Genomic DNA, 13938 nt, shown 5'->3' with positions numbered 1-13938 from the left:
AATTCCATTGTGAACTTTTTTTTAAAAATCTAGGTATGAATTTTTCAACGAGCTCTATCATCGTTTCCTGCTCACCCCAAAAGTAAACATGAAGTGTTTATGTTTACAAGCCCTTGCTATTGTTTATGGCAGATGTCATGAAGAAATAGGACCTTTTACAGATACAAGATATATCATTGGAATGTTAGAGAGGGTAAGAATATCATTTAAGGAAACTGCTGTTTGATAGTGCATTTGAGGTACTTATTAAATTTTCAAAACTGAATATAAATTCTGTTTGATTACATTGTTACCATAACTTTCTGCATGAGTTTTGTGTAGTTTACATTATATTTAATTAAATATGTTAGGTGAATAGGAAAATGGCTAATGGGTTAGTATTTGTCCATGTCAGTTTATTTTTTTCAGTTGCTGCTTTTGAACAACTTTACCGACTTATTTGCCAGTCTTTAATTAAGTATGGATGAGCTGGACAGGTGTGTAAAAGAAATAGTGACTATTAGATTTGTGTGTACATTTGGTTTTCCACGTTGGAAAAATCTTAAATTATGCTAGCATACTAAATTTTTTTTTTTAAGATTTTATTTATTTGAGAGAGAGAGAAATAGAGAAAGAGCATGATGAGCAGCGGGGGAGGGGCAGAGGGAGAGGGAGAAGCAGACTCCCCGCTGAGCAAGGAGCTGATGTGGGACTCGATCCCGGGACCCTGGGATCATGACCTGAGCCGAAGGCAGACGCTTAACCGACTAAGCCACCCAGGCACCTGCTAGCATACTGAATTTCAGAGTGTGAAAAACTACACACTTAAAAAGTTTTTAGAACTACAATGATAGCCAAAAAAGGGAACGTTGAGTTAGCACGTTTTAGAAAGTTTGTCCTTTAATTTAACCCTTGAGCTTGGCTGGGGGAAAGAACATAGTGACCCATTCATCTATCCTGCAGCTCAAATTCGAGTGTAACCTACTTGTTGCAGTATATACACTTTGTTCTTTTGTGCTTATATTCCTCTTACATTTAACAATTTGAATTTCAGTGAACTGCCTTAGAACCATTTCACCAATTTTTAAATGACCATCAGTGCTTGTTATAATTACCTTTACTGTCAACCATACTTTGTAGATTAGAAAACTGATTCTGGATAGGGTCATAAAACATACCTAGGAAATAACATAACCAGATGAAAATCTTATTGTCTGCTGTTATATTATTAATAATACACAATAGTGTATTATTCTAATTCACTGTTATTCCAGTAAACCTGAGTACTTGCAGCATAGCCTTTGTATTTTTTAGGCAGATACATTTTTCCTTCTTGTTTCTGTCATCATGGTGTGATTTATATGAAACATCATTAATCATTCTTTAGAATATTTACTTAATTGAGAAGTGTCATTTGGGATAATTCTTTCATTTGTTTTAATTTTTATATATATATAAAAGTATATATTTGTATATATATAAATTATATGTTAAAGTAATTTGTTTTTGACTTTTAAAATATATGCCTTTCTAGGGAAATTAGACAAGTTACATAAAATTTCACAGAATGCAAGACATTGAGGAATTAAACAATAATTAATAGTCTTCTCTCATGTTCTTGATGTTTAAAAGATGACTTTCTTATTGGCTGTTGCTGATTTTGTCCATTGATAATAATTTGTGTTTCTGTTCACTTCTGACTAAATTCTTGTTTATTCAATAGTGCACAGATAAACTTGAACGAGATCGGTTGATCCTCTTCCTTAACAAGTTGATCCTTAATAAGGTACAGTATTTCGCTTAAGTATGCAGTTATTTGCAGATAGATGACATGAATATGTAACAAAAAGATAAATTATTACAGTTTGAGCTAATTATCCAGACATGATTCTTTTCTTCTCCCTCCTTTTAATTCAGAAATCTCCGTGTGCTATCAACTTCTGGAATAAAAATTTTTTGCCAAATACTCTTTGTACATTCTGTCCTATTGTTACAGATACTGAATAAATTAATGATAATAAAATTCTGAATGAAGAATAATGAGGGATGAAATCAGTAGCTGATTTTTCTTTAGGGACTCCTTAGGATTGGACTGGAAATAAAATAAATGTTTGACATAAAATGGAAGGTTTCTAATTTATTCAGTGTACATTTTGATGATAAAGTAATTTGAAGACAGAGAGTCACTTTAGCTTTTCACTCTTTTTTAAGACATTTTAATAGGATTGGGGCTCTTGGGTGGCTCAATTAGTTAAGTGTCTGACTTTTTTTTTCCCCAAAGATTTTATTTATTTGATAGAGATAGCGAGAGAGGGAACACAGCATGGGGGAGCTGGAGAGGGAGAAGCAGGCTCCCCACTGAGCAGGGAGCTCGATGCGGGACTCTATCCCAGGACGCTGGGATCATGGCCTGAGTTGAAGGCAGATGTTTAACAACTGAGCCACCCAGGTGCCCCTAAGCATCTGACTCTTAGTTTCAGGTCAAGTCTTGATCTTAGGGTGGTGAGAATGAGCACTGCATCAGGCTCTCCACTCAGCATGGAGTCTACTTGGGATTCTCTCTCCCTCTCCTCTGCCCTTCTCACTTGTCCTCTCTCTCTCTCAAATAAAAAAAAAAATTTTTTTTAAGGAAAAATTCATTTCTCTCTCTCTTTTTTTTTTTTTTAGATTTATTTGAGAGAGTTCAAGTGGTGGGGGGAGGGCAAAGGGAGTGGGACAAGTAGATTCCCTGCTGAGCGCAGACCCTGACAGGGGGCTGGATCCCAGGATCTTGAGATCATGACCTGGGCTGAAGGCACTTAATGGACTGAGCCACCCAGGCACCCCTAAAGTAAATAAATCTTAAAAAAAAAAAGACATTTTAATAGGTTCATACTGGTTTCTAACGAATTCATAGTTGTAGCATTTATTCACAATTATATGATGTTGCAGTGAAATCTTAGCAGGTCTTTTATTTCTTAAATTTATCATATTCTAACTTGCTTAGTTTTATTCTCTTTTAGAAAATAGTGCACATGTTTTAAAATGAAGTGTAATTAATAAATCTTATGAAAATTTAAATTATAATCTCTTCCTAACTTCTAAGAAATTGCCAGTTGTTAAAGTTTACAAGAACTGGAACATTAAAAGTTTTTCTTTTTTTTTTTTTTTAAAGATTTTATTTATTTATTTGACAGAGACACAGCGAGAGAGGGAACACAGCAGGAGGAGTGGGAGAGGGAGAAGCAGGCTTCCGCTGAGCAGGGAGCCCGGTGAGGGGCTCCATCCCAGGACCCTGGGATCATGACCTGAGCCGAAGGCAGATGCTTAACAACTGAGCCACCCAGGCGCCCCAAGATTTTTCAATATACCAGATTTTGTTTCTGTTTATAGAAGAATCTGGTTATTAACCCAAAAAACCTAGGAAAATGTGAACCAAAGAATTTATCGTGTGTGTTACTCCTGCCAGGCTTTGTTTATTTTTGTTTTTGTTTTGCGCAGAATATATTTAAGTAAAAATTCTTTATGCAATCTCTTTGCTTTGCCCTTTTCACATTTATCTAACTTCATGTTCCTTGAACACAAAATCCTGAAAACACTAAGTAATATCGGTTATATGTCAGTTTTTCCAAAGAGATTCTAGATGTTTTCTTCTTTGAGTCTTTTAGGTAATAGTACCTATTGGAAAGAAAAATTTTCAATTAGGTAAAAGTGTTTTTGCCTTCCAGAGAAATGTTAAGGATCTCATGGATTCAAATGGAATTAGAATCCTTGTGGACTTGCTTACCCTTGCACATCTCCACGTGAGCCGAGCTACAGTACCACTGCAAGTATGTATGCTTATCTAGATTTCACAAGTTTAACAGCCTTTGAGTACAATTTCGGATCAAAAGAATCGTAAAAATTGACATGAAAACCTGTCAATATATGTGGTCCTGAATATGGCCAATGAAAGTTAAAAGAACCATAAGAACAATCTCAAATGGACAATGTTGATCCAATTTTATTTTTCAAGTGTCTCTTTTGTCTTTTAAAGTAACTGTATCTCTCTAATGTGGCTTATTTTGAGGCAATGTGATCTTTAAGATTTAAACTGAATTTTTCAGTTATGTAATTAGAACTTAGAGCATTGACAGCCACTGAGAATATACTTTGCCTTTAGGAATCTGGAGGCCTTATTGAAACCAGCCAGTAAGAGGATAGAGCTGCAGGTCTCTACTGAAAGGCCTCTTCTGATACCTAACTTGTAGAAGAGATCTATACCTAGCTCACTGGTGATTTTTTTGGTGTTATGTTCTGTTTTTGTTTAATCTCCTGGTTCCAGGAGATGTTCCATGTTAGTTTTTGGCTTAATTGTGTACAAAATTGCTATTTGAATATTTAGAATATGGAATTTTCTATTGTCAGGTATGAATAATAGTAATTGTAACACTTGTGTAGCATGACAGTATATCAGGTGCTGTTCTGGTATATGTGATATATTAACTCTTTAAATTCCCCAGTGGCTGTCCCATTTTACAGATGAGAAAACTGTGGGACAGAGAAGCCAAGTGTTTTCCCCAAGGCCACCCATTAAGGAACAGAGCGAGTTAGAACCCAGATGTCTAAGCTCTTAACCACTTTGCTATGTCTGTCTGTATGAATCTAACCATAAGCTGGTAGTTATTAGGGTAGTTTAAAAACCTTGTTTTAATAAAATATACTAACTGAATAAAAATTTTATCTTTGGTTCTCATAAACATTGATATATAAAATTATAAGAATTATCTGTAGTGAGGGTAGTAGATTGAAAGTGTTTAAATGCATTAAAAACCTTCTTTTTAGTATTTTAACTCTTTGATCTCAGATACTTATTGAAACTTTTAGTTGGAGTCTTTTCCCTCAAAAGAACTTTAGTATTTTCAGCATTGTGGTTTAAGGTTAATGTGTTTCTTTATATAGCTATTTATAATATTCTTTGCTACTAAAATTTTACTGGTGTGAGAATTTATTTAATGACCATAGGGAATGTAGATGTCTTTGAATTTAGCTTAGATTGCCAAGTTAATTTAGGAAACCATTTATTTCAAATGCGTGTTAGTAAGGAAATAGCTTTTTTGGACTACTTGGTCAGACAGCTGATCTTTACTCTTAAAATAAGGTCACCTGAAATTTAGGTGATTTTCCAAAGGAGTGTAAACCCAGAAAATTAGTACCGTGTTACTTTTTATGGTATCTGCCCCCTTAGATTTCTGCCTTGAAAAATAACTACCTCTTTTTAAAACTCAGAGCAATGTAATCGAAGCCTCTCCAGATATGAAAAGAGAGAGTGAAAAGGAATGGTACTTTGGCAATGCAGACAAAGAAAGGAGTGGCCCATATGGATTTCATGAGGTTAGTGTCTTAGAACTTTTTGTGATGGTCTTTGTCCTTCTTATGCCCTCCTGCTTAGCACACATAGAGAGAGAGGTTGAGTACTTTCAAACTGTGATTTGAAGTACTGTCATCAGCTCCAAGAGCTCTGCCATTCAGTTTCCCCATGAAGGATTAGATGGCTTGCCGTTAGAAAGAACCACACACACAGAAACAGACACACAGTCATGTCTTCAAACCTTGTTGTTTATAAGCTGTTGTTACAGAGGTAGCACTTAGATTTTTAGTGAATTTTAAATAATAATAGCAATTGCTACCTTAATAATTAATTGTAAGGTATTATAATATTATAGATATTAAGGCTTTTCAAACTATAACGCTTCTATATGGAATGAATAGGTAAATTTTTTAATATGCAGTCTGAAATTCATTGAAAATTGCCTGTGCACTCCAAAGGCAATTTCCATCTTAACATCTGCTGATACTTGATCTTGCCCTCTCAGGCTCAATTCAAATTTAGCCAAAGATAGTTTTATAGAAGACCAAGCCTTCTGCTTGTATATATTTTGGTCATTTTACACTCTGCCTGTTGTTTTCATTCTTTCCAATGTTCTTTATGCTCTGTAGGTTGGCCAACTAAATGGTTGTTTTCTTATATTAGTAACCTATTTCAGGTTCTTGAAGACTTGTCAACAGAAGTTTGTTATTGTTTTTTGATAGTGAACTTGGATGTTTATTACCATAGTTCATGTATTTACCACAAAATAGAAAACCTTAGCAAACCTCATTTTGCTTTGTTTGTGTTTGTAATAACGGTGCCTTCCATTGATTTAGATGCAAGAATTGTGGACTAAAGGAATGTTAAATGCAAAAACCAGATGCTGGGCTCAAGGCATGGATGGATGGCGACCACTTCAGGCAATACCTCAGCTTAAGTGGTGTCTGTTAGCCAGTGGACAGGCTGTTCTAAATGAAACTGACCTTGCTACCCTTATATTGAACATGTTGATCACAATGTGTGGATATTTCCCAAGCAGGTAAAATGTAATTGAACATTTCCATGGTTAACAGGGACTCTAAAATAATCTTGTTCTCTCCATTTGCATGGGAGCTTCCTCAGTAACAACATGGGATTACCCTGATGATTTAGAGCAAAGATGTTCCATTTGTGACCTTGAGGGAATGCTGCTTTGAGTTTTGGAGCTTTTGAAACATAAAGAATTTGCAAAATATATTGAAAAAGTAGCTAAAAAGTGACGTTCTCTAGGAGACTTCAAATAATGTTCCCAAATTGAGGCTTACTAGCTGCACTCTAGCAACAGTAACAATTGTCACATTGCTGCGAATCAGATATGAACATTTGAAATAAACATACTGCAGCCTGTAGACAGTGGTGAGTGCCACTGGCTCCTTATCTGTCAGGTTAGCCACTCCTGGTATAGAACTTGAGTCTAAGCCCACATCTTGCCCCGCATCTTGTCCCACTTGACAAGTGAAGGTGAGACTGTGTTCTAGAGTGATAATTATAACTGTTGCATGGAACTTTTTGATATTTATAGAATATTTGCATATTATATATCATTTTGTTTATTACTCTACTAGAGACATTTTGTGATGGAAGTTACTGAGAAACTATCAGTTTTATAACACTTGAGGCTTTCATAGTTCCAATTCTCTTTAAAGTTCAGATCAGACTTAAAAGTATACAATTAGCATTTAGAAGGAATTGTAGCATTAAAATTAAAGCTATATGTGGAAAATCCTGAGAATAGTTAAGGTTTAAAATTATGTGACAAAGTTAGATATGCCCTTGGGGGGAAATATCCTCTGACAGTGTGTTGGACAACACCAAGTTTAATCAATTAAATAATAAATAAGAGTCTTTGGCTCTTCTAGGGTACTGTTTTTCAAGGAAATCTTATGGAAGGAAATGAAGTCATATTAAGCAGCCAAATAGATTTAAACCAAAATACCTAATCATGTTCCCAGCTGTATGAGAGCTTAGTCTTCATTAACAAAAAAGTAAGGTAACATGCTTCATGCCTAGTAGAATGTCATATCCTCTGCACATACAAATTTTAATAAATATATTAAATGTTGACCTTAGAAAATACTTTCTAGGGATCAAGATAATGCCATCATTCGGCCTTTACCGAGAGTGAAAAGACTCCTATCAGATAGCGCTTGCCTTCCCCATATTATTCAGGTGAGTTATCTTTATGTTACCAAATTAGGAACAGTATTTTAAGAATCATTCTCCCTTATTCAGTTTTGGCATGAGCCCTACTCATTGTTTATTGTAGTGTATTCCATTTCCAAAAAGCCTGAACCCTGATTTACATTTATTTCACTTACTCCTAATTGAGTCGATATTCTGAATAAACTCTGGAAGATTGTATATACAAGAACCTAAACATAGGAAGCCTCCAGACTCCAGAATTACTCTCAAAAGGTTTTATTTATTATGCATTTCTTAAATCACACCGTTGAAGTTAGAACTCCTGAGAAGCATACCAGTGGGCCACAGAAGTGGACATGTGGTCGGCTATGTTCTAAGAAATATCACAGCAGTCTTGCCAGCTTGCTCAGAGTTTGACTCTTTTCAGTTCAGTGTTTTCATGGATAGCAACTGACCCAGCACACTGAGTTGGAATTAATGTAGGTTATACTAAAGTATTTTTTCTTCGTTTTTTCCCCCTCATTATTCTGCTTTTTTGGAATTAGGCTAACCAGATTAGTATTAAATCCAAATAAGTCAGGTCCCAGAGATTTCAGGTCAGTGTTTCCCTCCTGTCTATTAAATATCCTGTTGTTAAGTCTCTTCATTTGTTTTAAAAGATTTTATTTGAGAGAGAGAGAGCACAAGCAGGGGGAGAGGGAGAGGGAGAAGCAGACTCCCTGCTGAGCAGGGAGCCCGATGCGCCACTTGATCCCAGGACTCCGAGATCATGACCTGAGCCGAAGGTAGACGATTAACTGACTGAGCCACTCAGGTGCCCCCAAATCCCGTTTTTTATCTTAACCATGCATGACGTGACTTTAAAGTGTATGGCAGTAACTTGTGCTATTTGTACACATCAGTTGTACATTGATGTGAAAAGGGAGAGGAGAATTACTTAGTTTGTATATTATTACATTCATAGATGTGCAAGTGCCTGTGTAAGTCACTGATAATGAAAAAGTCCTCTGAAATACGACAGTGACAGTAACCTATCAACTCCCCCCCACAACTTCTGTTATTTAAGCATATCAACATTTCAAAATTTGTATGCTTTTCTGTTGTGGACCTTTCTGTTTCACTGCTTAAATGAAAGAGTGCTGCAATTATTGTTTCTTGTAACCTAACACCCACTCCAGCCCAGAGGATTATGTGGCTGCATATGTGAGGTGGCACGAGGAGAGAGGGATTTTTTTCTATTCTGGACATGTAGGTAAAGGCCTAGTAAATCTGCCTCTCCCAAGTATTTTTCCAAGACTTAGGAAACTGGAAAGAAAGGGGTAAATGCAAACACTGTTGAATTTCTGGCCAGGAAAGCATGACTAAAAAACTTTTAAGAGATGTGGTTGGCATAACACGACACTTTGGAAGAGTCCGTTTTTAAAAATTTTTTTTTATTTTTTTAAAGATTTTATTTATTTGTCAGACAGAGAGCACAAGCGGGGAGCCGCAGGCAGAGGGAGAAGCAGGCTTCCCACTGAGCAGGGGGGACACGATCCCAGGACCCCGGGATCATGACCTGAGCCAAAGGCAGATGCTTAACCAACTGAGCCACCCAGGCGTCCAGCCTATCTGTTCTTAATAATATATACCACCTATATCTTTTATACTAAGTTCAAAAAGTATTTTTTTTAGAAGCTCTTTTTGTTTTTCCTTAATTTCCCACATTCTGGGATATTGTAATCTTGCTAAACATAGGCAGCTATAGTAGTTTTCAGGAACATACTGTTTACATCGGTCGGTACAGATTTCTGTACTTCATTTGACTTTAAGAGCAATCGCTGGCTTGACCTTTTGATAACATCTTCAGAATTTTTGGACTGTGTCTAAGATATAGTGACTGGAATGTCTTAGGTTTTCTGGTATAGTCGTAATTTCAAATATTCTGAATTTTTGCCTGCTAATTCACATATTTTTGTTAAAGTGATACCAAGTCTTGAACTATAACTGCTGTTAAACTAGGGAAAATCCTGTGCTACTGTATCTCAATTTGTCTTTCCTTTTTTTTTTTTTTTAAATTTTCCCTTTATAAAATATGTCATAGTACTAAACAGTCTAAACAACTCGAACAGATAAGACACCAAAACACAGAGAAATCCAAATTATTTAAAGACATATAGCAACTCAGTCTTGTAACTGAGTCTACAACTTTGACCTCCTAATGTGAGCTAGTATTTACTCGTTAGTGCAGTTTTTTTACTGGTAGCATTTGACCCAACATTGGGGATTCTTGGGAAGTGTTTATAGAAAATTGAAATGCCACTTATATTAAGATAAAACTTACTAATATTTTTACCAAGTGTTTATTCACAGCAACTCTGTATGATTTTTTAAAGCCTGGATTCATTATAGTAGTCCCAGGTACTCCCTCCAGTACCCCTAGCTCGAATTTCCAGAGACCCCCATCTCTTGGTACTATCTGGCAGTAGTAGAAGTACTGCTGGTATTCAGTTACCGTTTGCCCTCTACTTGCACTTGTACATCTATTTTTTAGTGCTGTTAGTGTCCACTGATAGTTGTTCTCTGCTCTGCTCCTTGAGTTCTCAAGTAGTCTTCAGGGAATGCTTCATGTTCTGAAACTAACCCAGAGCATAGCTATTTTTCTTTTTTCTTTTGTCATTAACAAAGAAGTCCACTCAGGAAGATTCCTGCATAAGAAACAGTTTTACCTATAACCATGACAACATAGCTTCAGGCATCTTTGGGCCTTTTCTGAATAAGTTTTGATCAGTTCTCAGTGTTATACTATCTGCATTAAGTTCATTTTGAACTAATTTTCAAATCTTTCAGATGAACTAATTTTCAAATCTGTTGAGTCTGGTAGACAAACAAGCTTACTAAATCCCACAAATTTTTCTTTTATAACTTATAAGAAACTATAACTTCACATGAAATACATAAACTTAAGGTAAATGATGTTATTACAAGTTTTTTTTTTATAATCCAGTAACAAAAACATTTTATTTTTTTAGCTACTGCTGACCTTTGACCCTATCCTTGTTGAGAAGGTTGCGATTTTGTTATACCATATCATGCAAGATAACCCACAGTTACCTCGTCTTTATCTTAGTGGAGTATTTTTCTTTATCATGATGTATACAGGTTCCAATGTGCTTCCTGTTGCTCGGTAAGAACTTTAGTGGTAATCTTAAAGCTATTATTTGAAATGTACAGGGATAAATTTTTTTTAATTGATTATTTTTTGAGTATATCATTGCTTTTGTTAAGTTTTTCATTATAAAAGCTGTTTAATTATATGTCTGAAAATTTGGAAATTAGAATGGGTAAAAAATAACTCAGAATCACACCACTTTACCACATCTAATCGAAGAATTTGTCACCATCTTTTATAATACAATTCTAATATATGTATTTAAATATACTCATATTGCACATACAGTTTTACATTTTGCTTTTTCTTCAAACTGGGTATTTTTCATAATATTACATAATCTTAACATGACCATAATTTAAAAATCTTCCTAATTCATTTAATTTCTTAATTAGAAATAAAACAGTTTGGGAATATGTATTTACAAGTTGCCTTTTGTGGCTTTTATTTATCTATAAAAAAATCTGATCTTTAGAAATCTAAGGTTACTAAATTTAAATCAGTTCCTATGTCTGACAAGTCATTTTTTTCCCTAGATTTTTGAAGTACACGCATACCAAACAGGCTTTCAAGTCAGAGGAGGTAAGCCAGATTAATCCTCTGAATATATAACTTAACACTGGATAAGCTGTCTTGGCACTTAAATGTCCTGAGCTGTGTATGTTTACTAGATTGTAAGCTCTTGAGGGCAGGTACTGTTTCACTCATTTTTCACATTCTTGTGGTACCTTGTACATAGAAAGTCTTAAGCTAATATTTTTTAATGAAAATAAATGTTGCCCATTAGATTTAAAATTGAAATTTCAGATATGAATTATAACTTGACACTGCTGTGAATATAACTTGTTCCTTTTTGTAAAATTTAGATTAATAATTTTCATAAATACTTGAGTATATACCTGAATCTCATATAATCAGCTAAAATTCAGTTAAGACTTCAGCCTTCTTTTTGTTCAGATTACAAGGTGGCAGAAATGCCAAGTTTCTTTTTTGAAGCTTCTTAATTTTTCAGGTGCTCTAAAGTGTCCAAAAAAGATAAGACTCATCCAGATAGCTTTGACAACCTGAAACCTTATACCTACATTTTATAGAGGTACTTATTGTCAAAACATAACTGAAAGATGTTTCAAATTTTGTTAGGATTTTCATGGAACATTGATTTTCAGATTTTATTGAGAGCAGAAGAATAAACCAAAACCAGACCACTGTTGAGGAGACTAATCAAGGAATGTTTATGCCACCTTGACAGTGGACACTAGATCAAACTGCATGTTTTCTTAGAGAAGCCAGTGAAGCCCTGGAAAATAATCTAATGATGTTAAAGTGATGCCTATGGCAGCGTAATTTCTACAGTTTTATACAAATAGAAAATGAGAATATAAAAAAAGTTAAAAAAAAAATTCTAATGCTACCACCGTAGCATAGCATTAGACATTTTCTAGCATTCTTTTTTCCCTTTTTTTGTACAGTTATGCGTATGTAATCTTTTTTTCAAGTTTTTATAACATGAGAAATGATATGTCATTTCACCTAACAATATTTTGGTTAATTAGGGCAAAACTGTGTTTGTAACAGAACTCTGGATGCAGGAATTACCAAATAATAGTATTCTATAAGAACAGAGCAAACATTTCTTCATCCCAAAATTTAACGGATAGTGAATTTATGATTTTTATTAGCCAAAAGCCTGGAAGTATTCATCGTCTAATTTGTCTTGGCACTAGGTGGTAAAACCATGTCTGGGTTTTTTCTTCTGTCTCTTTGTCAGATCCTAGAGAAATAAAACATTCTCAATTTGCCTAGAAAGAAAAATGAAAAGTATTTATAGTCCTTAGGATTTTATTTCTCTCAGGTAAAGAAATGAGTTTTAAAATTTAGTATGATAAAGTATGGTCATTATCCTGATTCCATTTGGCCAGCCAGAGAATATGAAGTCCTTAAAATAGTTAATTATAATTACTTTGAATAGATATTCTCCATCTAAATAGCCACAATTCATGAGGACAGGCTTTTTAAGATGTTGATTTTTCTGGACTGACTTTGAAAACAGACGCAAGTACAGGTGAAAATTGCAACCAACAATGTAACACAGAATAATTGATGTAAATCGTTGTGGGGTCTCTCCTTGTGTTGTCCTTTCCTATTATACATGGTTCAAAGCCAGTTGTCCTAAATAATGTTGGCAGCACCTGACACCTGAGGAACCTCAGTCTGCTGGAGCCCCAGCGAGTGTTAATTCTATCTTGGGAGCTCATGTCAAAGCCAGTTAATACCAGACATTTTCCACTTCACATTTTGCCATGTTTCCGTGTAAATTTCCAAAGCATAAGAGCAATTTGTTCCAGTTGTTTTCTTAAAATGCTCTCTAATCCTAATCCATTTATTAGAAAATTGAAAGATAACTTTAGTGTTTCTATGTCTTGTTTTGTTTTAAAGACAAAAGGACAAGATATTTTTCAGAGAAGTATACTTGGGCACATCCTTCCAGAAGCAATGGTTTGTTACTTAGAAAATTATGAGCCTGAAAAGTTTTCTGAGATTTTTCTAGGAGAATTTGATACTCCAGAAGCAATCTGGAGCAGTGAAATGAGGTAAATAGTCCATTGATCATTTGCATTTTATACTCAGAATCTGTGCATCTTGCCATCTGGTTTGATTTCTGTTAAAAGAACTGCTTTCACATAGTTACATGATCTAAGCTACAGTCATTGGTGCCAAATTAGGTGACGAGTTTGACAGGGCTGTAAGCTTTTTTCTATTCTGACATGATTTGACAAAGTTACTGTTACCTTAATAGAGCTTAATGTAAGGGTAGAGCCTCTTAACCACTGATGATTCTTAAATCACTCTATAGAGCTGGTAGAATTTTAGGCAGTATATACAAGGAATATATAGGGATAAAATCAAGACACACTTCCTTGGTATTTGGAAATAGAACTGTACTCCACTAATTAAAAACTGCCCACATAGAATGGATCACACCAGAGATAGCCCAAATCATTTTAGAATGAGACCCCCCTAGTTAGCACATTTTGACCTTAATGTGGAAGTTAGCATTCCTAAAGAATGTCTTTAAAGAGGAAAAGCCTGTGAAAACAAGAAAAACTAGAGCCACAGAAGCAGATGTCAGCATCCATACAGGCTCTGGAAAAGAGTACACACTTCATAGATCTAATGTCAAGACCACCATTTCTGTGGTGAACCCTTCAGTCCTCTTAGCTGGATGGCAGTTGATCTTCCTAGCCAGTTATTCACTCCCTTAGCTGACTTCACACTCACAGTGCCATTTGCTGGTTAT

The 13938-nt window shown here is 35.0% G+C and overlaps 1 protein-coding gene across 1 annotated transcript in view; it reads left to right on the top strand.

The window, feature by feature from the left end:
• Positions 1 to 13938, top strand: part of DNAJC13 (DnaJ heat shock protein family (Hsp40) member C13) — a 121088-nt gene that overhangs the window by 64660 nt on the left and 42490 nt on the right. Inside the window, exons 24-32 of the mRNA XM_028099069.2 lie at positions 34 to 193; positions 1703 to 1765; positions 3687 to 3788; positions 5227 to 5331; positions 6145 to 6347; positions 7432 to 7516; positions 10501 to 10655; positions 11177 to 11222; positions 13077 to 13231. Coding sequence (XP_027954870.1) covers positions 34 to 193; positions 1703 to 1765; positions 3687 to 3788; positions 5227 to 5331; positions 6145 to 6347; positions 7432 to 7516; positions 10501 to 10655; positions 11177 to 11222; positions 13077 to 13231 — 1074 coding nt within the window. The remainder of the gene's footprint in view (positions 1 to 33; positions 194 to 1702; positions 1766 to 3686; positions 3789 to 5226; positions 5332 to 6144; positions 6348 to 7431; positions 7517 to 10500; positions 10656 to 11176; positions 11223 to 13076; positions 13232 to 13938) is intronic.

Source organism: Eumetopias jubatus, unplaced genomic scaffold (assembly GCF_037043125.1).
Source record: "Eumetopias jubatus isolate StellerSeaLion01/CBP00866 unplaced genomic scaffold, mEumJub1_p1.0 scaffold_1, whole genome shotgun sequence".
Lineage (NCBI taxonomy): Eukaryota > Metazoa > Chordata > Mammalia > Carnivora > Otariidae > Eumetopias > Eumetopias jubatus.
This window is presented reverse-complemented; position numbering and strand designations above follow the sequence as displayed.